The 26347-nt window shown below is 37.2% G+C and overlaps 1 protein-coding gene across 1 annotated transcript in view; it reads left to right on the forward strand.

The window, feature by feature from the left end:
- The window catches only part of DNTT (DNA nucleotidylexotransferase), a gene marked incomplete at its 5' end in the record, with an annotated part of 68420 nt that overhangs the window by 19688 nt on the left and 22385 nt on the right, over positions 1 to 26347 (forward strand). The window contains 3 exons of the mRNA XM_010189086.1: positions 14290 to 14392; positions 23370 to 23633; positions 25071 to 25154. Coding sequence (XP_010187388.1) covers positions 14290 to 14392; positions 23370 to 23633; positions 25071 to 25154 — 451 coding nt within the window. The remainder of the gene's footprint in view (positions 1 to 14289; positions 14393 to 23369; positions 23634 to 25070; positions 25155 to 26347) is intronic.

Below are 26347 nucleotides of genomic sequence, written 5' to 3' on the forward strand. Positions count from 1 at the left end.
ATATAAAAGCCCCCCCCCACCCCCCCCCCAGTGACGAATACGTCACCAGAGGCTCTGCGGAGCCGGGCACTGGAAAAGTCCCAGACCAAACTCAGCAGCAGGTGGGAGCAGGATGCCAGACACACAAATCAGGATCAGCGGCAGAAAAACTAGCAGGATTCTGCTCAGGCCTTGTCCTCTGCAGGATCGAGATGGACGGAAGGGTCAAGATGGAAGGAACGGTGAAAAAGGGGATGAGACCCTCGTGATCCCTTGGCTTTATACCGAGTATGACGTATGTGGGATGGAATACCTCGTTGGTCAGTTTTGGGTCTGCTTCCTCCCCCCGTAGGTGCAGACACAGAACCCATGGTGAGACAACTGACTTTGAGCATATCTTCCAGCAGCGCTGTTTGGGAAAAACATGCTGCCAGTTTTCAGCAAGTTCAGTCACTGAAAAGAGACTGAGCTGAAAAGTAAAATCACTAAATAGAAAATTAGTTCTATTTAGCTCAAACCAGGACATCTTGGTTTGGGTTTGGTTTGGTTTTTTGGTTTTTTTTGGATCTTCAGATTTAGACTTCCATTAAATTTTTCTAATGTTTCTGAACGTAGTATTTTTCTTAGATATCCATGTATTAAAAAAAAAGTCATGCAGATTTATTTTAAACTGAATATACTTTGAAATAACCATTTGGCTAAAAGTTCACAGAAGCCAATATATAAACACACCATTCATTTCTTTTAGAAGGCAGGGAAATAAATCTTTTAAAGGTTTTGCATTCAATATTTTTAACGTAATAGATAATTTTTATGCAGATAATCTAATAGAGCTCTATAAGATCAGTAGATAACTTTAAATTTAGCAATACTGCTGGTCATTTAGGTTCTTCAGTTGAATAACCATTTTCTGATTTATCTTTTTTTCTTATTCCATTAAAGTAACATCAAAAAATCTGTTAAAGCAAAAGTTGAAAAAAGACATCAGCATAACATGAAGTGGATTACCCAGGTGTCTTGTGCTCTGAGAAACTGTCTAGGTTTCTTTTGGGTCGTAAAATACACACACAGTCAAGCATAGCATGACATAACGCTTGGTCTTGAAAGCGCGTTTAATGAAAGACTAGGTGAACCGCACGCATTACTATACTTTTTTTGAGGCAATGCAGTCACTGAGGGTGAAATCAGGTTTTAAGTAAGATTTAAGAGGTATTGCACAGGTTTTGCAACTGGTTCTCCTCACTTCAGTGATTTTCACCCTCAGAGCATAACTCGCAGAAATATCCAGAGATGTGATCCCTTCTGCTGCAGCTGGTGACACTTCTTTATCCTGACTTGAATGATCTTTTAAGTAATGTATTCTCTGTATTGTTAGGTGTTTCCCTAAAAGTCTCCCTAAACAGCAGCTACTGATGCTCCATAGCAGTGCTATCCCACTGAATAAATGAGAAACCAAAAGTGCTTGTTTTGTTTATTGAATATTAAAGCTGTATTCCCTTATGCCACATAAGTAAAGTTTCTGCTCCTAAAGGGAAAGGGAGTTTTCCATTGCTACTTCATTGTAGAGTTGGATTAACTTCAAAAATAAATAGCTTCCACAGCTATGGAAAATGAGTACTGCCCCTGGTGAATTAGAATTAGTGTTACACTGGGCAAGAAAACTAGCATTTCAATGAAGTGTCCCCCCTCAAGCAGCTCTTCCAGAGAAGACACCTGTGAATCTTTGCCAGATACTTAAGCAGTTCAGATGGGTTTATGCTGAAATACTTGGCTGGGTGAAGAAGATGCTACATGCTATCTTTGGCAATTCAGGCTCTTATAGAAACCTGATTTATTGCTGCCCAGGAGAACACTTGCTCAGTTTACACTATGTTTTCATTTCAGAGACAGTCTAATCTAAAATTATTTTTTCATTAAATCAGTGGGAAAAGTAATCCTGCAGCTATAACTACAACAGCAATTTATTTTTTTTTTACCCATAAATTGCCTCAAAATGAGTTAGAATATCTCTCATAACTGTGTGGTATTTTTTCAGTTAAATTTATCATAAATTCAGTTTTAATTTTAATTGTCTTTGCTGTGGTAGAATTTACATGAGTTAATTTAATTTGATTATTGCTATTTCTGACATTAATCAGCATCCTATTAAACCATCTCACAGATATTAATTATGCCTCAAAATATCCCTGTGATGTACAGTCAGGGAAGAATTAATCCTCAAGGGACATGAATCCCAAAATTTATTTTGATATGGAATAAATTTTCAGTTAGTTTGGGTTTAGATTTCCAGAAATGCTCAACTTTCATTTTTTATCAGCTTGTGCAAAACAAGTTCAGTAGGGTGACTGGGCACTAAAATCAGAATCCATCTACAAAACATCTGTGCAAGTATTTTCCCACACTGGCACTTCTCATCTCAACAGGGATTTTGAAGCACATTGCCACCTATATGACATTAGAAAGAAAAGAGAATGAATTTTGACACTGGCTGGGAACCACTAGTGTTGAACTGCCTTCAAAGGCAAAAAAAACCCCAGGAGAACAGAAATTATTGCAAGAAGCCACATATTCGCACACCCGTATCTGTCTTCCACAAAGCCCTGATCAGATCTTGCTTTATTGTTTTCCTTGTTACTCTAGGTGTTACTTTATTTTTGAAAAGCAGGGACTGACTGTGTATGTGGACTGTGTTGGAATTTATTCACTCGGGGTGAAAGAACAAATGACACTTGCAGTGTAAGGTGGGGAGGATCCTTCTCAGTTATTCATTTTTAACAATCATGGGCAAATTTTTTATCAAGGATTTGTAATAATCTACTGCATAAAATAACATGATACAGCTTTTTCTTCCTATTTACCACCCTAGTCCTGCAATAGAAGGCTTCCCCAGGTTTCAATTCTGGAATCAGAGTAATCTATGGTTTCCAAAACCACAACCTTTGGGAAGCTTACCATGTCTTCATGTGATAAATGGTATAGATGAGCCTTCTGAATATCTAATTTAATGAACTATAAAATGGTATCTTGCTTGTGGCTTCCTCATCAATCTTATGTCTGTCATGTTTAAGGTGGAGGTATACAGATCATGCACCTAGAGAGCAAGTGAAGCTGGTGGTAATTTGGCATGTTTGAGTGTCCCCAGTTTATTCTGAATGCTGAATGTTTCTTCTTTCAGTCTCCCTCCGCTGACAAAGTAATCATTGCACAGTGAGAGTCAGACTTGTGGACAGTCACTTTTTGCATTCTGCTGCTTATGCTTTCTCTGTGACAGTGTTTTTGGATTGTTAACTTTGGTTGAGCTGCTTTTGCAGTTCAGTGAGTGTTTATTTTTTTTGCTGCTTGCTCTATATGTATGTGAACCACCAATGCACTGACACTATTGAATATAAATGTTTTTTGAAAATTTGGAGTTGACTTGAACATTAAGGAAAATTTTTGAGCTAAAGCAGACAGTGATTTGAAGAACGGCTTATGTGTGGTGTACATGGTTTAGCTGGTCATTCATGATAGCAATGGACTAGTAGAGTATTGTGCTGCTACTTAGGCAGTTAATACTCTTTACAGTATTTATCAGAATATGTAATTGAGAGTTTCTGAGGAAATAATGTCAAATAAATGTTACAGAATTTTATTGTAATTTTGAAGATCCTTTCTGCCACAAACAAGATAATTTTATGAGGTTTTTTTAGCTGTTTCCCAGTTCTTGTTGCAAATGAAATTATAATGTTGCAAACATTATGGTTTCTTCTTTTCAACGAAATCCTTCAGCATGAAATCACTGGTGCAGAAACCCTTGCACAGATATGGTTCTGTTCATTTCCTGGGAAAGTGCCTTGTTCTTTCCTGTCAGTGTACTAATTATACACCTAGCAAAGGTAAGTGTGCTTTTGAGTCAATAAAGCCACTTATTCTAGGTCTAGATTTCAGACCTGAAGAAAGGTGAGAAGAAAGTGTGCCAAAATAATTAATTTCTGATTAAATTCTGAATTAATTAAATTCACCTAGGTAAAATATTCTGAGAATTTTACTTATTCGTCTACTTCACATTTATTTTTTTTTAAATTGCTAGTAACTTACACCTGAATATGAAACATTAAGGAACAAGGTTTTGAAAATCTGTAGTATTTCCATCAGGAATAATTCTTGACTGAATCAAATCTGTGACTACTTTGCAATCAGTGGATTTTTCTCCTCTGACTATTAAACAGTGCAGGATTTTACCTTCTATGTAATGGTTGTAGCACTGTCATACTCCAGTACTTCCGGCTTAAATATTTTTTTCCTCTTTATAGTGTGGTTTATACAAGAAAAAGTTGTAGCTCTTCATAGTTTGAGTGACAGTAACTCAGAATTTTTTTAATATCTGGCTGTAGGAAATTGTCCATCTCTTGTTAAAAGTCTCAGCAAAGACTGCTTAATAAGCAAATCCACAAGCATGCAGACTACCTGGGATTTGGAATAAAAAATTCTGTTGCTCTTCTGAGAAGGCACATGCTGGTGGGAGAGATATGATAAAGGTGCCTTACTCAGGACTGAGGTTATTAGAGACAGAATTACCATGCTACTTCTATTTGATCAAACTGAACTGATGTCAAATAATAGTTCTACATTGCCAGTACACTGGGAGTTAAATCAGACCCAGAGACTATAGAGAATATATCCCTAGAGTGAAAATATGACATCAATATCAGAATAGTCAGAAAGATATCTTTGAACCATATATGCATCTGTGTGCATGTTTGATCGTAGCTGTAATTATATGCATGCATACTGAGGCTACTAGAGTTTTCCCTCAGGAACATCCATTTTATGGTACTTAAAAATTATTTGTTTCCTACATCGAAAAGGAATGATCCTGGTACTTATCCAAGCCATCTCTGCTGCTTAAACAAAATTTAATTGTGCTACATCATGGTTTGTCCATTTTTTCCAGCTACATGTAATCTTCTGCAACATTTAATCCCTTTTCCATTGCCACACAATCATCACTCCAGCAATTGCATTTGGTCTTCCTAGATGTTTATGCATATTGCTCATCTATATTCAAGGATATATTCAAACGGTCTCACATAATTTCTGATCACCTGGGGACATCTGTCTGGAAGCTGTCCTCCCTACATTTCCCAAAAGAAGAATGTAGAGAAGACGGTACTTAATTTAACATGTAATGAATTCCCATGTTTCTTTCCACAAATAAAGGACTATTCATCTTTTTAGATCGGCTTTCAGTATTTTAGCTAGTATCCAGCTTGCTATGCAAATGAATTTCTGCTGGGTTGCTTTTGATCTGAGATCCTTGGGAGGAAGGGAGAATTCTATCCTGTAATGTTTGGTGTACGCTCTCCACATGCTATCTCACCATATTCCGCTCCATGTAGTTTTCATTTGAGATTACTTTTACTGATTTTCCTAGCTTTCTGTCTCAAAATGTGACTATACAGTAAAATGATCAGGAAAGTGAGAGTCTAAAATTCTTGCCAGTTTTATGGTGAATATTGGTTGCATAGCAATTCCTGATGGCCTGATTTTTTTTGCTCTCTTTCCCAATAGCAGTCATTCTCAGGAAGCTATTTCGCAACTATGGGTTTTTTCTTATTCAATGTGAAGGCTACAAATTATATGGGTAAAACATCCATTAGCATTTTTTAAAACCATTTCCATCTGCCAAATCTGAATACTAATATTATCATAAATGTACAGTTTTAGTAAACACAATCCCATTTCATCTAACAGACTAACTCAGAACATTAGCCAATATCCAATGTTTAAGGGTTCGTATGCCTGCCTTCAAAATCAGTATTTTCCCACAGTTTTAACAGGAACAAAGGGTTCAGTCAAGTAGAAAGCAACCTGAAATGTCCATGCCAGATCTCTTTCTGTTCTCCATTATTTGTCCCCACTTCATTATGTTATATTTTGTGGCAGTCAAATGAGTGTACGATTTGAAGATTTCTTATGTAATTAATTATATGCAATTAATTTGCTTCATTTCAGGAGCCCCACATAAATTATTGCTTCTTTATGATTTAATATAGTTGATCAGACATTGGAAATGAGCACCTGTTATTTGTTAGTCCTCCAGGCTCTTAAATATATATGCTTGACTCCATGCACATGATTAATGCCTCCGATATCAGTGATGGTATTCTCATGTGTAAAGTTCAGTATGTGTATATAAGCACTGAAGGATTTAGCACACATTCGCCCTCATTTAACACTTACAAACCTATCATTATGTCAACAAGAATTTTGTCTGAATAAGGAATATTTGCTTAATAAATGGAGAACTGGCTATGCTGTGGCTGTTAGAAAATGAAAAAAAACCCAAGAACTAAAAAACCACCCCAAAACCAAAACCAAATTGTGCAGAAATTTTCCCATCTGTTTTTTTGAGGAACAGAAATACAAGTTGGCCAGCTTGTCTGCAGTCCAGGCTCTGAGAGTACAGAGCCAGTGAGCCACAGTAATCTCTGATGATCTTTCTGAGCCACTACTGAAAACCTTTTTCTTCTTCTGATTAAGTGCCTTCTTCCCCAAAAAGAGTGTTCAAGTACCCTTCCTAAGGTGATTCTGAGAGTCAATTGAACTACAGAATATAGCAACTGTGAAGAAAGAATATTTTTGACTGTCCTGGAAAGCTTGATACTAAATTGGATTTCTGGTCCAAAATTTCTAGCCAAAAAAGCATAGATCACTTTGCATTTCGAAACAAAAGTCAGGCAAATAATTTATTATTTAGCCGACGAGGAGAGATCTGAGGGAAATTGTTCATCCTGAGAACCGTTTTCACACAGAAATGCAATCAAAGTTTTGCTTGAGAAAGATCTGTGAAAACTATTATAATCCCATCTTGAATGAAGTGTGAACCTCTGAAAACATGAAAACGCAGTAAAGCAAAGCATCACAGTGACTCATTACCAAATAACCTGAATAAACCAAAGACTAACCTAGTACAGTGTTCAAGGTTTTAAAGTCGGAAGTAATTTTTTATAATCATCTAGTACTGTAGATAGGCTATTCAGTTAATCACATTAATGGTTTGAATGACTTCGCAGAAGGCTTTTGTCCAAGGATTTATTCTATTTGTTCTCATTTATTCCACAGCAGGGTAACAGTTGGACTGTCAAATAAGAGAAAACTTTTGCATCTATCAGAATGTGATTCTAGGAACTTGAAAACTAACAGATACGTTTTAAAGAGCTGTCTCGAGAGAGAATGAGTGAGGTGCACCCAAGAAGAAAAATATCTAATACAGAGCCTGTAGAATAAAACTAGGAAAGAATTCCAGGGAAACAAAAAAGTACCTAGATCTATGTATTCCTCCTTATCATTGCCATGGTCTCTGAATGCTAAGCAAACAAGAGTGAGAATGGCACTGCCATAGAGCATAAAATATTCTTAAAAATAGATTAACCATATTGTGAAAAAAGAGAGAAATCGTATTGTAGGGCAAAATTATAGAAGATCGTAAAGAAAACTGGAGGTAGCTGCTGAAAGAGGCTGCTCTTGGAAAGGGCTCTCACAATTGAAAGGTGCTGATAGAGAAGATAGTGGTGAACAAATCTAGAACTTAGGCTATTTCAAAGGAGAAATGCCTTTCCTTGGTTAGCAGGCTAAGCCCAGCATATTCTGGCAACACTGAGAAGTGAGTAATAATTCTCTGCACAATACAATGTCAATAGCAAAGGTAATAATGAATCAGTTCTATGACAGATCCATCCAAAGGTATTGTGCTGTCTGTGATTTTACTTTGATGCTTACATTTCCGAGAAATGTGCCTGAGCAGGAGATGCAGCTACTCTCATAAACATAGGATGTCGGTGTTGACTTTGTATTTCATGCACTTCAAGGGCTTGCAAGGTTAAGGAAAGCTTACAGTTTTACCTAACACAAATACAGATACGGAAATCCAGTATCATCTGTATCCACTTGAACTCTGTATAAGCACAATGATTGCTAAATGGTTTCCAGTGTTTTGACAAATAACTCATTGCTGAAAAAAGTGGTTTAAGCTCCTCCATTAGTGAAGTTCTATGAGTGGTAGCGAAATGTCAGTCCAACTTTCCTCAACTAAAGTCAGTTTTTCAGAACTGAAAATTTATTTTCAATTGAATATATATGGCTTAGCCATTATATAATATCCTGGAATTTCAAAGTAGTTTGCATGCATAGAGCTCTAAAATGTCTAATTATGCAGATGTTGCCCATGTAGAATAAGACAATGTGATTATCCTTTGCCATGCATTCATATATTTAAGTCTTAGTCATAGTAAGAGTTACATTTGATTACTTGGAATCTAGGTTTTATATTAGAGCAACAGCAAAAAAGAAAATTCCGGCAACCTTGAAGAGAATTGACTAAGAAACACTTGCTAGCTTTATACAAGTTTAGTCAGCCAAGAATTGAACACAGTTGAAAAACAGTTTTCTGTCTCATGGTTTTAAGGCTTGAATAAATTATTAGGACAAAACCTAAGCTGCAAGTTCAATTTAGCAAGGTGCTTGTTTTCTTGTAGTTCTAGTCCAACAAGGATCTAGGTTTAGATTTAAAGAAAAGAAAAAGAAGATGTAAACGGATCTGAATAGCAAATCCTAAAATTGAATCCATGTCCCTTTCTGTTTGTCTCTGTTTAAGGGATCAGAGAGAGAGCGAGAGAGCAGGATTTTCTCTCTATTGTCCTCCATCCTCCCAGGGGTAGGGTTAAGAAAAGGGAATAGAGAGGAAAAAAAAAAAATGCTTCGCACAAGTTTGGAAGTTAAGACTGCAACAAGCTTAATGAAAAACAACATGGGAAAGGAAAAGAGAACTAATAAGGGACAAAGGATATTTAAGTATATACAAAACCCGATCCCAGTAGTCCTGAGTGGAAGTGTCCAAGGAAGTGTCCTCATGACCGCTGCGACTGCTGTGACTCGTCATCAGGGACCGCAGTGGTGCCGGGAGCGGATGGTGGTGGATGCTGCCGAGCACGTGGAGCTAGGCCCAGCCGTCCCGAGAATGCGACAGGGAAGCCGCCCAGGACGCCAGGAAAAAGCCCGCAAAAAACCTCGGTTTTATTATAGACTGTGGCCGGAAAGGGGAGGGAACAGTACTGATCTCTGACCCTCCAGGGTCCTACAGACACTACCACAGACACTACTACTTTTCAGGCTGGTAACCCTTAAACCATAACACTGTTCAAAGCCTCAGAAACCTGGACCCAGTTCTGTCCCTGATTGCTCTGCTCTTAGGGGCACCTATGCTTTTGTTTCATAACAGCCTCAGCATTTCCAGGTGTAAGCAAACAATTTTCCAGATCCTCTTTATGCCCAGCTGGCATCTAAAAACTAGACAAATTATCACTCTTACCTCATAGGAGGCCTAGAAAATAGACAAGATCTGAATGACTTTTGTGCACATTAAGAGGTTGTATATGAGGTTTCCTAAAACATTGTTACAGCTGTTTTTATTTTTAAAATAGTACTCAAATTTTATGTAAAAACCTTGTGATTGGAGTACATAGGCAGTAGTGTGCAAGAATCAAATCCCTGCATTTCCAACCATCCATCAGTGTGCTAAAATCACTAGCATGGGTGGATTTATGCCACCCTGCAGTATAAAATGGGAGACCTGTAAAGCCAGAAAGGGAGAGTGTGACATAGCTTACTGACTAGGATACCCATTTAGAGAGGAAAACTTGTAAGACTCTGCTCCCTGCACCAAGCACTGGCTCTGCTTTTTGTATTTAACAGTCAGTGGAGGACAAATAACTTGGCTGTGAAAACATCAAACAGAGTGTTCTCCGTGGTTTTAACCCAATAGCTAGTAACAAGTAAATAACATGTGGTTGCTGACATGGACCCAAAGGCTATCTCTGAACTCTGGTCCTGAAAAAAAAGAATTCATAAAAAGGGGTGGGAGGACAGTGGAAGGTAGAAGAAGAGACTGAGAAGATGCCTCCTGTGAAGCAGGAACATTGCCAATATTCCTAACTGAGAAAAATAAGGCAATAAAAATAAGAGGAATCACTGCAACAGTTGGTGAGCTACCAAATGCAACACAAACCCAAGCACTAACAGCATCAATTTGGTGTTTGCTTTTATTTTTAAGTGAATGATTAGTTAGATGTCTTCAGTCTCTAGATCATGGTGAAGCCCATCTGTAGCCCCATGTAAGAAATCTGTGCTCTTGAATGTGATGGGTTTTGAAAAAGACTGCAGCCTGCAGAATTCCTCTTGGTGAGCTTCAAGAATGAGCAAAAGATTGACGTTTTTGTCTCTTAGGCACTTAATCAGGTGATGAATTCTGGGTTTTCATATCCAATTTGAAGACTAGATACAGAATCACAGAATTACAGAATATTAGGAGTTGGAAGGGACCTCGAAAGATCATCCAGTCCAACCCCCCTGCCAGAGCAGGATCACCTAGACTAGGTTGCAGAGGAATGCGTCCAGGTGGGTTTTGAATGTCCCCAGAGAAGGAGACTCCACAACCTCCCTGGGCAGCCCGTTCCAGTGCTCCATCAACCTTACAGTAAAAAAGCTTTTCCTTATCTTCAGATTGAACCTCCTATGCTCCAGCTTGCTCCCATTGCCCCTTGTCCTGTCGTTGGCTATCACTGAGAAAAGCCTGGCTCCTTCCTCTTGACACTCGACCTTTACATATTTATAAACATTAATGAGGTCACCCCTCAGTCTCCTCTTCTGCAAACTAAAGAGACCCAGCTCCCTCAGCCGCTCCTCATAAGGGAGATGCTCCACTCCCTCAATCATCTTTGTGACTCTGCGCTGGACTCTTTCAAGCAATTCCCTGTCCTTCTTGAACTGAGGGGCCCAGAACTGAACACAATATTCCAGATGTGGTCTCACCAGGGCAGAGTAGAGGGGAAGGAGAACCTCTCTCGACCTACTAACCACAGCCCTTCTGATACACCCCAGGATGCCATTGGCCTTCTTGGTTGCAAGGGCACATTGCTGACTCATGATCGTCCTGCTGTCCACCAACACCCCCAGGTCCTTTTTTGCCTGACAGCTTTCCAGTCACTCATCCCCAAGCCTGTAGCGCTGCATGGGGTTATTGTGACCCAAGTGCAGGACCCGGCACTTGGCCTTGTTGAAGCTCATACAGTTGGTCTCAGCCCATTGATTCAGCCTATCCAGGTCCCTCTGCAGAGCCTTCCTACCCTCAGGCAGATCAACACTCCCTCCCAACTTAGTGTCATCTGCAAACTTGCTGAGGAAGCACTCAATCCCCTCATCCAGATCATTGATAAAGATGTTAAACGGGACTGGCCCCAAAACTGAGTCCTGGGGAACACTGCTTGTGACTGGTTGACAACTGCATTTAGCTTCATTCACCACAACTCTCTGTGCTCGGCCATCCAGCCAGTTTTTGACCCAGCAAAGCGTATGCCCGTCCAAGCTATGCCCAGCCAGCTTCTCCAGGAGGATACTGTGGGAGACGGTGTCAAAGGCCTTACTAAAGTCCAGGCAGACAATGTCCACAGCCTTGCCCTCGTCCACCAAGCAGGTCACTTTGTCATAAAAGGAGATGAGATTGGTCAAGCAGGACCTGGCCTTCCTGAACCCATGCTGACTGGGCCTGATCGCTTGGTTGTCCTGCACAAATAAATGCTGATACCTGGCACCATGGTGTTTTAACTTGTACATAGTCAAGTCATATATCTTATCTGGTCTTTAGGTATATAGTTAGCTTCTGCTTCTATGAACTGTTAATGAGTGTATAGAGTTAATAACTGAGAAACAAATACATATGCTTACATACTTCCTGAGCTAGGGACAGAGCACAAGGGCATTATCCGATCCAATGTGCCTTTTATGTAATTTTATGAATGCCCGTGGTTGTATGTTTGTATGCATGCATGCACAAATAAATACTTGTGTAAAACCCTACTCTGCTGAAATTGATGGCCACATTTCCTTCAGCTTCAACGGAATGATCGCCTGAATCTATGTTTACTTTACTGCATTGTTTTGCATTATTTATAAGCTGCAAGCAATAGATATTATACAGTTTTTTAATTTACTAGATTGTTTTTCTATTTTAAGGAATGTGATAAATTTTTCTAGGATTAAATACAATATTTGGTAAAGAGTACAAGTGGAAATTAAACTAAATGTTCCAGTAACAGTCCAACAAATTCACTCAGAAATTAATCCAATGTGAATTAATTTAAATTAACTGAAATATAACTCTGATAATAACAATAATTTTATATTTTGAGTTTTTTTATCAGATTTAAACACTCTAGCTTCACCTTTAAAAAGTATTTCAATAAATGCTATCTATCTTGGGAAATAGATAGCCAGTGAAACACCTTGGATTTCTTGGAATGTTATGGCTGGACTGATGCAGGAGTTTTTAGCTGTGATTAGCCTAAACTATGTGTATGTTTGAGTACATTTTGAGTACCAGAGGAAAAATTGAGTATCAGCTCCCAATTCCATCAACTTCCAATTTCTTCCTTTGATTTATTTTTTTTTATATAATTTTATGCAAGTCTTCTTATGCTACTTTCTGCATCTCTGAGATAGGAATAGTGAATTACTTCTCTTTGAAAAACAAATTGAAATGTAAGTAAAAAGTACTATGTAAGAGCTTTGGATTATTATGGTAATTTAAGAGGTAACGAATGTCATCCTACAAAATAACTCAGAAAGTGTTACATGGAATACAAAATGGTTTTTAACTTCTTGGGTTTGAATTGCTGTTCACTTTCTAAGCCTAGGCTGATGCATTGTTTGAAACTTCTTTTGAAATAATTTCCACCTATTTAAGCAGTTTTGATTTTGCTGCAAACACGGCACAGTAGTTGTATTATAGTGAGTTAGACTGCTTGTCATATATAAACCCTTGATTTTCATTTCCTTTCATCTTGCTGCTAGTGCTGTTCAACTGTCCATCAGTCAGATGATTTCCTGTCACACAAATGGTAGTTGACATATCTGCCAATCAGTTCTGTTCCTATGAATTTCCAAGTCTAAGAAATCAGATTCAGTTTTAGGCACTATTTAAAGAGAATGAACTATTTCATGAAATACAAAAAAAGCAAACCTTTTGGTTTGTACAGTTCCAGTTTTCACAGCTTGTTTAACAATTCTCTGGACACTGGACACAATGGTAAACTGAAACACGCCTGAGCGTGAATGTACCCCTGTGAACATCAGCAAGGGCAGACTTTCCCATGAACACAGGAAAAGGATTTGGACGTGTGCTACACTTTGATGTCACTACTCCAGATTTCAAGTACTTACTCCACCTTCTACATACTGCGCCTAGTTGAAGAATTATTTCCTCTGCTCCTTTCTTGTTATGCTGGCCTTATTTCAGCCAATACATAGATGTGTGTGCAGTTCCTGTTGCAGTACTTAGACCAAAATGAAAATCTTGTACTGGTTCTGCAATCCTTAGATGAATTGCTTCTAAGATAAATTTTCAGAAGTTCTCAAACATTTTATAATTCTGAAGGGAGCCATTCTGATAGTATGCTTTTGCCCATTTTCAAATGATAGCTACATCTTAATCTGACTTAGGTTTAACACATTTGGTAAGTGGATGAAAGGCAAGATGAATGCTTAGACTTAAATGAAGAAAAACAAGAGGTTGTGACATCATTTTTCACTAAGAACATTACAATTAAACTTTGTGCATATGGATTTAATTGTGAAATACTTAGTGGATAAGCAAGCTTTAGTCATATTAAGGCTGAACTGTTCTTGAAGAAAATCAAGCTCAATCTCTGCAAAAAGCAGTTATGTTTTAAAAGAAAATAAATGTATTTTTTTTTATGTTTGCCATAAAAAGAAACAATAAAGTTATTCATAATCACAGTTGTGTTCATTAAAGTGTCCTTCAGAAGCTTAAGAAGAATATTTAAGCCTGCAATACTCAGACTGACAAGTTTATCTGCTGTCACTGCACTGGATTCATAATATGTACTACGGCATTTTCATTATGTTTTTTTATCCAAAGATGAATTAAACCTCCTTTTAAGGAGAAAAGAGAGAGAGATTTAAGATTATCAAATGGATCTGCAGTTGAACAACAGAGAAACAACCTAGTTCAACAACCTAGTTGAACAACAGAGAAAATAAGTCAAAAAGCTTAAGTTATTGCTTAACAAAGAATTCTGATAGATCCGATAAAAGAAATAGAAGATTCCATTTTGATTATGTTTCAAGAAGCACTGAAACTATCACTTTATGCTGCAGACTCTTTTTATAATGCAGCAAAAGTATTCTCTTTGCAAGTAGTGTGAAATTCAACAGGAATGTAACTCTTTTAGTCTTCTTGCTTTTTATTGCTTCTAGGGGTAAGAAGATTGGACATGATATAGATTTTTTGATTACCAATCCAGGACCAACAGAAGATGATGAACTACTGCATAAAGTTGTTGACTTATGGAAAAAGCAGGTATGAACTAAATAACATGTGGCCAAAAAAGACATATTCTAATAGCACTGAAGTAAGCCTACATAGTGCTTAAAGAATGTTAACTCCTTTTTACAGACGACTGCAATATTTTGAAATTTAGTATTGCTCTGGTTATTAATCATTATGACCTAGCTTCATCCTTCAGCTCTGAATGCTAAAGTTGAATCAGAAGTATTCTACACACATTCTATTACATCCTACCCTAAGAATATGCAGCTAGACATAGGTAAAAAATCAAGCTAGGTGGAGTTTTGAGTGACACAGCAAAACTGTTCTTATGCTTTGAAACAAAACTGTATTTGTTTAATTTCTCCTTGAGATGTGAGTAGGTTCTCCCAAAGGGAACTGCTTAAGGGAGCTCCAGCTTTAAGTCTAGTGAATTTGGATGACCTCATGGTATGAGGTGAGTAAGTCTGAAAGCTTAAGTACCAAAGCTCTGGAATTATGGCTTCTTTTCAGCCCATAGATTAGCTTTTTTCCTGTCTTCCACTGGAATATTGTCAAAATTGACATAGTCTTCCATGATGCCTGTGTTTGGAGGAATGCACATATTTCACTGAGGAACTGTGCATTTAAGGGTTTTGTGGTGTGATTTTTGTTTGTTGGGGTTGCTTGTTTGTTTGTTTGTTTGTTGGGGTTTTTTTTCCTATTCAGCTTCCTTCAGTTTCAAGTAGCTTTAAGTTTGGGAGAGTCTGAATTATAACAGGTGCAGGTACCTCAAAATTTTTCTGCATCAGAAATGTAGTATGTTGGGAACAATAAGCTTTTGTTTCTTTTTCTACCTTTCTACCCAACTAATATATTTTTCAACATTTACTACTGTACTGTTCAAAGAAATTAACTACATTCCAACACGCTGGCTGAGGTGTATCACCAAATGTCTCACTGCTAAATAAAGTCAGCTTTCAGTACAGATAGCCTGGAGAGAAAGCTTTTGAATTGGTTCTTGAACTGTGTATTTGAATTAATGTATAATAGATTAACACTTGAAAGAATTAAAAACATCCACTCAGACAAAAAATTATCTGACTATGTAAAGTTATCCATTTAAGGGTGGTCAAAATGTTTCAACTGGCTTTAATGGAAAGGCATCATTTTTTTTTCTTCCTGGTAAAGTACAACTTTAGCTGAATTACTCTTCCTTCAGTTTGGTCTTTGAAATGTTAACAGATTATTATTAATTTCTTTGATTTCTGTGACTTCCATCCTAATTGTGTACAGAAAGTGTACGTATTGAAGTAAATTATATCTGTATAATTAATGTATATTTATATTTAAAGTATAATTAATGAGTGCTGAGGAGGTACTCCATTTTTATCTTTTTATTATTATTGATGTAAAGCTTTTTTCTGAGTCATTCTACTCCCTTTATTCTGAGAAAAGTTGCATTTCTTCTTGGAAGCTGTCCTTTTGCCTTCTTAAGCAGTCTTGAACCTCTAGGAAGCCATGTGTGGGTCCTCAAAAAATCCTGTTCATTATCATGGAGCAGAAACAAAAATTGACAACAGACTGAGGCTAGAGCCTGCCCTGAGTGCCTTTCATTCCTTCTCCTATCCCATCACACTCCACGTACATTAGTAAGAACAATGGCTGTGATCTGAGAAGTCTGGCAACAGCTGAAGCTTTTCAGGTCACTCTGAGCTGCTTTCATTAAATGGAATTGAAAGGAAAGAAATAGAAAATAAATTGTTCCTGATGATATTTGTTAAGGATAAATTTTGACAGTATTGAGTACAGGGATAGTAAGATAGGTCAAGGGTGGCCAAGGGTTTGATTAAAATACTAGGATTCCTCTAGGGATCCCAGCACAAAGAAAATGTCAGAAGGGGAGATGCACAATGGCCATAGATACCAAACCACCAAAAAATGGGGATTTCTTAAAGCTATGAACGAATATTTCCTGTGTTCTGTTTGTCTTTCAGAATTTTTATGGCTTACACTACTAGCTATACTGCCTCTCTACTGTGGCAGTTCTATTATATAGACTTTCACTGGCACTACTAAAAATAAGCTGCCAGCAAAATCAAAATGCAAAAAAAAAGGAAAGAAAGAAGAGGAATTATACTCCTCTTGCCTTTTTATTGCCATTTGATTTCTAAGGGGAAGGAGGGACACACAAAAAACCTCCAAACCTAAAGCACTTTTATACTTTTTGACAGTACACCTGTCGTCTACTTCACAGCTTTCCACTTTTCTGCTACTGCTTCAAAGCCCAAATTCATCAAAGAACATCACTGAGGTCATGATATTGACTTCCTTTCCACAGCTCTTAGTGAAGGATTCTGCACTGTTTAACTTCTAACCTATGAACCTCAGCCTTATTTAAATAGTTTAAAAGGGCCTTTTTCTTAGCTGAAAAGTTTAATGTAACAAGATCCTTCCACAGAAAGCTGTTGAAAACTAAGTGGTCAAATCAACACCATAATGTCTTTGATGTAGCACCACCAGGGATAAATGGGCTGAGGAACAGAGAGCACAAAATCTCCGTTTAGTTTCAAAGTGGAGTGGCAAAATGGAAAAGCTGCAATGCAGTGCACAGGTTATGGTTTTAATGATTCCAGAAAACTTCATAAAGAAAGCTGTGGGTTAGAGCTTGGGAGTCCATGGGCAAACATGCTGAGCCATCTGTATGGATGCAGCTTCATTCACATATTGCATGAAGGCATTTTCATTTTTTGCTAAAAAGCTATATAGCTATATTTAGCACTGTTCTTGCTGTTAGCTGTGTACTTTCAATAAAGGAAGAGATACCATTACTACAGATATTCCTGCACTCTTCATTTTTTTCCCTTTGTATTCAAATAATGTTGCATTTTCCTTTTAGCTTTTAGGAAAATGAGGAATATATATGCTTGCCTGTGCTTACTTATTTTAGTATATTAGTGGTCTGGTTTAGACTGTTATCCACTCTTGCTGAGGTGAACAAGTCACAAGGGGAAGACTCGATGTCCCATTAAGGTGGATGGTGAGGAGCAGGTAACCAGTCTCATTTTTTCATTGCTGGAAACAGTTTTTTGTAAACAAGTTCACAGAACAGCAGCACATTCATTGTTGAGTGACAGCTGGATTTTAGCAGCAAGAAAACCTGTTTCAAGACAAGATGCAGAAAAGATTAAGAGGCTGGAACAAAGAGCCTATTTTTTTCAGATGAATGTTCTGCCCATAAGGATGCGGAGCTCCTTTGTGAACACATGTTGTCTCACTTTTTGACTCAATGTATTATGAATTTTTTGTTGCATTCTAGTTAAGCTTCAGCAGAAGCTGAGCATATTCTTACTTAAAATAGACTATTGCATGGTAGTTAAAGTGCTAGACATGAGAGAACTTGGCTTAAATCACTTTAGGCAGAGGATGGGACTGAATCTGACTGTCCTGCTTGTGAGGTTATTGCATAAAGTAGGCAGAAGTGGTCCACTTCCTGCTATGTCACATGAGGACCCAGGCAGCAGGGGCATTTCTTAGGACATCTGATCATTACTGTGTGTGTTGTATGTGGGTAAGTATGTACCTATATGTATGTCTTTCTCTATCTATCTATCTGTCTGTCTGTCTGTCTGTCTATCTATCAATTCATCTTAGGAGTGTCTATGCTTGTGGTATAGAGAGAGAGAAACATTTTCATTCCTGGATTCCAGTGCTGATCTGGAATGGACTGGTCCATTGCTGTCAAAACATTGCTGTTCAGAACATGCCCAGAATTAGACCGTTCCAACTTACAGGGAACTTCAAGATGAAAAATGCACAATGACAACTGTGTGGTTATACAGCAGCTGGAAAGTTTTGTATTGAGGATAAAGCCTTCGATGCTATTTATTAATGATTCCTCACCCTAGCAGGTGTGACGTTGTGACTGCTCCCAGGCATCAGTTCCTTGAACTTTTCCACTTTATAGAACACTATCTGTCTCATGTAGGTAGAGATTTTTCTGAAGTAACAAGCCTGTATCCTATTTTGGATTAGCTATAGGTATTTCACTGAAAAAAAAATCCAGTTTCACTTTATTAAACCATCTCAGAAGGAAATGAAGAGCAACAGCACATACATTGCAGAAGAACATACTGGATTACATTTTCAGGTGGTATGAAATGGTCTTAGCTTTAACAGAATGATTCCACCTACCAACAATTATGAATAATGACAGCTTGTAACATTAAAAATAGGATAAGATTTCATTTAATTAAAAAGGACAAAGAATGCTAATGACCATATTTGGATTTATTTTTCAGCCATTGATGACATATTTTTCTAAAAATTCACACTTTTCCTCAGTTTGATCATGGATTTACTCCAATATCAAAGCTATTGATGTGCCAGTACTCAGTCTGTTTAAGTAAAAGTGCACAGTCATTCTAAAAAGGAAAAGTTGTTGTGGGTATTAACATAGTTTCCCTAAAAACATACATTTGGTTTTGATAGTGATGTAAATTTGAGAAATGAAAATGTTCACATTTTAAAACTTGATTGTGTAAACAAGGTCTAGAACACTTTATGGTGTATAGATCAAGCTGAAATTTGTGAAGAACTGCAGATTCCCTGACACAGGGTAATGAGAAGGCTGTTGTTCTGCAGCTGGCAGTAGCCAAAACTTCATGCAATCTTCACAGCTGACCTTGCCCCTTCAGGCAATACTTTTTCAGAATGTACACAAGAGCCACTTCAGCTTTACTTTATGCTGGTGATGTCCAGTGCCTAATCAAATTAGAGTAATTGGAAATAGTATGTCAATGGATATGACCTAGGCTTTGGCTCCTATTTAAAGGTGATATGCTGGCTTTGAGTTAGCTTTCAACTGCTTGTTTTACTCAGCACTTGTGTAGTTGTTGCTTAATTGCATTTTTTTACATTGAAGTAGATATTTACAGTGGTCTACATAGCCTTAAGCTCTTCTATTAGCTTTAGAATTTGCCCAGTCAACAAACTATGAAAAAGCACTACAGAATAACCCAGAGAGAGGGAGTCTTAAAATATCTTTCTCGTCACACTTGCTAACCATGGCCATCTGCAAATACTTAAGATGCATTCAAGCAGAAGATATGGGCTAGTCAATAGAGAAAAAGAGCAGTAAGAGAAAAAAAAAAAAGAGATAGAAGAGACCCATCTGCAAAAGGCTGTAGTTTTAACAAGCAGAATTTGTACTCTTCAGGCAGCTGAGAGATCTCAAAAGGAGGACCTTTAGTAAGTGCGATATCCAAGCTGACTTTAGATAAAGGGAATTTTTTCATTTTTAATGTGGGCAATACAGCAAAGACTGACATGTCAAATTTACCCTGTTTTCATTTACAACTGTATGTTTCTGTAACGACTAGCAAACTGGAAAAAATTACTCTGAAAACTAAGTAATGCTGATGCAGAAGAGATGATAACACAGCTAAGTGCTAGAATGGAAATACTGTTGAAGCAGAGAGTACCATGTATGACTGAAAGTTAAAAATTAGTATCTTAAAAGTCCTGAGCATTTTATATCAAGACCATTTTATCTATTACAGACACACAGGTAATACATAATCAAATCTCCTCAAGAGCTAAAAATTCAAGTATGGGTTACTGGTGACTGTGGGTGACTATCCCCAGATCTCACTGAGGCAAAATACTCCCTAAGTGCTCATCTGCCTGCCTGTGAAGAGAGAACCAGTGCAGGCTGTGTTACCTTGTTTGATTTCTCAAGTGGTCAGAAACAAAAATCATACTAAGACCTCCCACCAACAGTAGGAATTCCATTCCTTTTGTAGTTGACCTAAAGATGGGCTTTAATTCCTTATTTTTGTGCACCAAAACTGAGTTTTAAACTGCATTTAAACAAAGAGGACACAAACACTGATATAGACTGTGGCAAATGTGCAAAACTGGTGATCTGAGCACAATGTCTACAAGCAGCATACAGGTACTGGAAATGTAGATACTTGGGACTATAAAATAAGACTACAAAAACCCAATCTAGTTAGGATTCTGCCTAGGGAAATAAATTATTTAGATTCGTTCTGGACTATACTGTGTAATGCCTCAAATCTCAAAGAGCAAAATGGAAAATGAAGCAAAAGATGAGAAAGCACCGATGAAGTAGCTAGAAAACTTTTATAGAGAATAGGAAGAATGTCGGTGCTTAATGAGAGCTTGAAGTAATCAATTAATGGTCAATGATCAATGAGATCAAAAGCATTTTTTAGCATTAAAAGCAACACAACCTGAAGGCAGGCATAATTTCATCAAAAAGAGTGAGATGATAAGCAGTTATACATTAACATTCAACAGCTGTTTTGAGCTTATTTTTGGAAATATAAACACAAGTCATCAGTGCCTTGAAATGTTGGGGTAAAATTAAGGAAAGGTTACTATCTGTCTATCTGTTTTAAAGATGGATGTGATAGAGCACCTGCTAAAATTAAGCATTTTCACATCAGCAGACTTGGAAACTAGTAATCCAAGAGAATGAGATACATAAGGAGTTTTCTTATATTAGTTTATAATAAATCTTCAAAATCAGGAAAAATTCCAAAGAAGTAAAAGAATGTCAGTGCAAGTGCAATAGTTACCATTGAAAAGGTTGGCCCAGTGACCCCTAAAACAGCCTGTGACTGATTCCTTGTAAAATAATAGGATCATTAATTTGGAACTATGATCAACAAAAACCTGGAGGCTGAAAATATATTACCTATCAGTGTCTCTTCATGGGAATCATATCTTGTTAAGTTTTTGTTACACTTTTTTTGGTCAGAATTATAGCTCTGAGTGATAAAAGTAAATTTTTTTGCTGTAAAGTATCCTCTAAGGTATTTAACATATTATCATGTAAAGTTACTGCACTTGCATATATGAAAGAAGTAATCAAAACCTGGTGTTTACTATGGAGACATTATTTTAAAAAATCAGTTAGTTGTCACTGGTGTTTGTAAGATGTCTAACCTGGAGACACCACTTCTATACACTCTCAGTTAAATATTTATTTATTTGTTGTTTTGTTGTTGTTGGTTTGGTTTGGGTTGGGTTGGGTTTTTTTGGCTTTTTGTTTTCAGGGTTTTTTTGGGGTTTTTTTTTGTTGTTGTTTTGTTTTGTTTTGTTTTGTTTTGTTTTGTTTTGTTTTGTTTTGTTTTTAAACCCACAAAACTAATATTATTCTTTACCATCTATCAAGAGATATGTTAACTGAAATTCAGGAGCCATTTCTGACCATGATTTTTTATGGTAAGAGCAGTATAAAAATTTCTAGTCCAGAGGAAGGAGAATATGTAAATGTTGAGGGACTTCAAAGGAGAGATAAAAAAATTATCCAAGAACCTAAAGAAAACATGATGACGGAAATTTTAAGTAACTGAGTCTATCCATCTCATCAGTGCGAAATCTGAGAAGTGAGTTTGATCAATGTGTAGGTTTAAAGAAATGTAAAAGGAGATATGAAAAGACATGTGGCAGTTGTAAGCTTGTTGATCTTGAAAGTGAAAACTAATTATCCAGAGTATGAAGTTAGTAAATTCAGCTTAGTAGTTTTCCTTCTAGTAATAACAATTAAACACCTGATAGACTATGAAGGATGTGGTTTATGCAGTGCTGTTACTAGCCCTCATAACAAAGTTAAATTTATTTTACAGAAGCAAATCTCAGAAGTCTCTACTTTCTGTGAAATCAGGAGCTGAGAGAAGGCAGCCACAGTGGTACCCTATATCTTTTGAATCCATAAAGCTAAATTAAGGCTGAGAATACCAGGACCTAGGCACACATCTAAGTGTTTTCATCATGTGGACTGGCTCTCAGAAAGTTAAATGTTACTGCCAGTTAAACCCCCTTGCTAGAGATGGTTTCAGTTACACCGAAAATTATTGTATTGTTACATATTAAGCCCAATTTCTATTATGAAGACTCAAGGATGATTGAAGGAAGCGCTGTGGTGGATAGTATCTACTTTATTTCTTTGATACTGTGTATTTGACATTTTGTATTCTTTAAAAGGGATGTGCTGGGCAGCAGAGAGAGGGAGGCTTCTCCTTGTCCTAGGTGCTGCGCTTTGGGTGATGAGAGGTTTTCTGGCTGGTGAGAGTCTGCTCTTCACCTGAGGGCAGCTGGACATGCAGAGCTCTAAGAAGCTCTGGGAGTGCAGAGTAAGTCTGAGATATCCAGGAAATCAGTAGCCTTGGAAGCTGCCTAGAAATGCAAAGAACAGGCGCAGAGACAGGCCAGAGGAATGACATAAAGATGCTATTCCTAATGGCCTAGAAGGGATAGTGCACAGTTCATGGCAACCCCAGGAGCCATTGAAATGTTTCTGGCTACAGACCAAGACTGGTAGAAAGCGCTACATCTTTCCACTCACCCCTTCCAACAGTGCTGTATTAGAAGAAATTAATTTACAATGCTTTATTGCTTCCATTTTCTCATTCTGAAGGTTTTTTATTATAAAAAGAAAATCTTGTTTATGTTTTAATAAAAACTGGTTCTTGAGGATCTGTTTTTTTTTTTTGTGCACTCCCTTCAAACAAAAGGCATGGGCCTTTCCATCTCTCCAGAGACTCCAGACCTTGTCACAAGGAAATCTGACACAACAGACACAGTCCAAATGCTCTGTTTAGCATCTGTCAGCAAGGCTGTTCTCTGGACTAGTCTGGTTTTTTCTAGATGTCTGCTGCGTGGGAAATCATCAGTCCCTACTCAGAAATTTCTGTTGATGTAACTACAAAAGGCTTAGCAGGAAAGGATGGAGGGGAATATTTGCAAATATTGTGTCCTTAGTACAAGATAGGACGTTGCCACTATCATATGACTAGCACTGCTGATTTCCCACAAAGAATCCACTAGTATTTTTCCAAAAGCTACAGCTGTTTCATGTCTCTTCTTAGAGAGAAGATTGGCCCAGCACAGTCCTGTGTTTACTGAAACTGCATTTTACATGAATTTTTAAGACACTGTCTAGAAACCCTGGAATTACAGCAAATCCAGCAATTCAATGTGAGCAATATCTTCTCTTTAGGGCTTAGTCCTATATTGTGATATCATTGAATCAACGTTTATAAAGGAACAGCTACCAAGCAGAAATGTTGATGCCATGGATCATTTTCAGAAGTGTTTTGCAATTTTAAAATTGTATCAGCCAAATGTAGACAAGAACAGTTACAACACGTCAAAAAGAATTGATATGGCAGAAGTCAAAGACTGGAAGGCAATCCGTGTGGATCTGGTCATAACCCCCTTTGAGCAATATGCATATGCTCTGTTAGGCTGGACAGGCTCCAGGGTAAGTAACCACAGTCTATGTTTTCTTTCCATTGCTAACCTATTTTTGCTGTTGCAGGACCATTCAGAGTTCATGGATTTTTTAAAAAATTTCCTTCTCTCCACACGTCACATTTATGCTGTCATCAACCCATGATCAACTCATCACTGACATTTATGGATGTCTCTCCAGGGGAATGAACATCTGTTTTCCTTGAAACTCAGTGTTTACGTTTATGGACTGAAGAGTTAGATTTTCAGTCAGTTGCATGGTCTTTTTACCTCATACTAGTGCTAATGAGCAATTTAAATGGTTAGTGCATTAAGACATGATATTGAAAGTGTCACAGAATTTTACAGGAAATTAAACATTTGAGGAAGAGGTGTTCTGAATTGGAAATTAATTTGTTTCATCGGAAATTGAAAACAATTTGAGATCTTTCTTTTTGGATTAGAAAAAATGTTTTGTTTCAGTTGTATTTTGAGTGTTTTAAATTGTAAAAAATCGGAAAAAATTAATATTTACACATTAGTTTTGAACAAGAATGAAATGTTTTGATTGATAAGCTGTTTGATTTCAATAAGAAAACTTGAAATGATAACTACTTTCACAATAGACACTGTAGTCAGTGAATATAATATAAAATAATATGTAATTTCAAAATAAAAAATTTATCTAAATGCAAACTCAAAACTCAAATGATTGGTCTTTCTCCAGACAGAATTAGTTTTTAATTTGTTCTATATGCTTGCCTTCTGATGCTCATTTTCTTGGAGTGATTACATGGTATAACAGAGAGCTCCTGAGCCTGCTCTGAATGATCTTTTTTATGTGTTAGAAGCAGTACAAGTGCACTGCCACTCTGTTCTACTGGGGTTAACTGGAAGAAGGATATTTTAGACTAGGCAAAATGTTGCAATTGATGTGTTCTCCTGCTGAGCTGATGAGTTACTTCAGTCACTTTTCTTTTTTGAGATAATAAAATGTATTTATTTGGACTTTGGATTAAGTTCTGCAGACTTTGGGGTCCTTCTTATCCTGGAAGTGTTTGGCTACTTAAAAGCCCTTCTCTCAGCTCTGTAGGTGGGTGTCTACGCTAAAAATGCACTTTGTGAGTCCCTTTGTTTGAGTAGGCAATGACTCCATCTTTCTCTGCCTCACTCAGCTCCTACTCGCTGTTGGGATAATTCACCTACAGACTGTGGGAGCCCATAGTTGGCTATACATAAGCTTACTTTCTCATACAGTGCCCAACTATTCTGACTAACCAACTGAAATGATGGCTCATTGCCTATCAGAACATTGTCCTTTCAGATGATCTATTTTTTCAGCCTGTTGTCTTTTAATAGAGATAATTTTAACATGTTCATTTATTATTTGGTTGGTGTTGGAGCTTTTATACAGAGGATAACAATTTTGATTTGTCAGAATTAATCATATTTACTATACCTTTTACAGCAATTTGGACGTGATTTGCGGAGGTATGCTACTCATGAAAGGAAGATGGTGTTGGATAACCATGCCTTATTTGACAGGAGAAAGGTACTGTTTCTTTTCAGAAATAAAGCTATCATGTTTTTGTTTCTGAGTATGCATTTTCAGTTTATTTTTGATATTGAAGTAAATAGAAAATTTTAGCTTGATTCTCTGTGTGGTTAAACAGTTCCACCTTGACAAGATTTAGGTTCACTGACAGAGCCCGACTGAACTAGTAAATCCAGAAATCATTTTGGCATTGCTAAAATAATTTATGAAATTCAACAAGAAGCATGCTTTAGACTCTGGTGCAACCTTCAGGAAGGAACTGTGCAACCTTCACAAAACTGAGAACTCATCTGCAAGTGTTTGAAAAAATGTATTTTACTGTTCCATTTGAGAATGAAAAGTAATTTCTGTATCAGAGTCACAATTTCAACAGGGATTGTGCTGACATTTTGAAGGAAGGGATATTCAGTCATACAATCTCAGCTAGAAGAACTGAGGAAGTTTTAGGGTATGACACTAGAGTAGACGTCAGGAATCATCCTGCTTTTAAAGTCCTGCATTCAGAAGTCTACGTGGAGTTCTGTTTAGTCAGGCTTGCCAGTCTTGGTAGTAATTAGTAGTATTTCTTGTCTAAATGCTCTTGGCTGCAGTTATACTGATCTGTGCATTTATCTGGCTTAATGTCTGTATTTGTATTAGGCCACTTTAATAATAAGCAAAAATCAATATTGAAGATGTATATTGATGTCATTATAGAGGAAGGCAAAAGTGCCACATCAAGATTTTACACTAATCTTTCCTATATATTCCTTATAGAGTGGAGACTGCTTTTAGCATCTTTACTTACATGCAGCATTTTCTCATTGTTTGTGAGATGCAGCAATGATCTAAGCCCTTACTCCATTTCAGCTGTCTCCATTTGTGCTTGTCAGGCTCAGATGATATGGAATCCCCAGTTGATATAGAAACCTGGGGTAATGATGAGACTAATGATCCATTTAGTCAAATATCCTGTCTCCAACAATTGTCAATACTAGATGCTACAGAAGAAAATATAAAATCACATAATAGATAAGTATGCTATCAAATACCTAAGAGGGGGAGGTTTCCTCACGAACTCAAGAGTTATGTCAGTGTTTTTCTGCCTGTCTTTTATATTTTGAAAGCACTGAAAATATAAACTCTTTGCCTCAACATAATGTAGCAAATGTTATTATCTGCAAGTTAATATGTGCTCTGTTAAATAGATT

The sequence above is a fragment of the Mesitornis unicolor genome, unplaced genomic scaffold (genome assembly GCF_000695765.1).
Source record: "Mesitornis unicolor isolate BGI_N332 unplaced genomic scaffold, ASM69576v1 scaffold4147, whole genome shotgun sequence".
Taxonomy (NCBI): Eukaryota; Metazoa; Chordata; class Aves; order Mesitornithiformes; family Mesitornithidae; genus Mesitornis; species Mesitornis unicolor.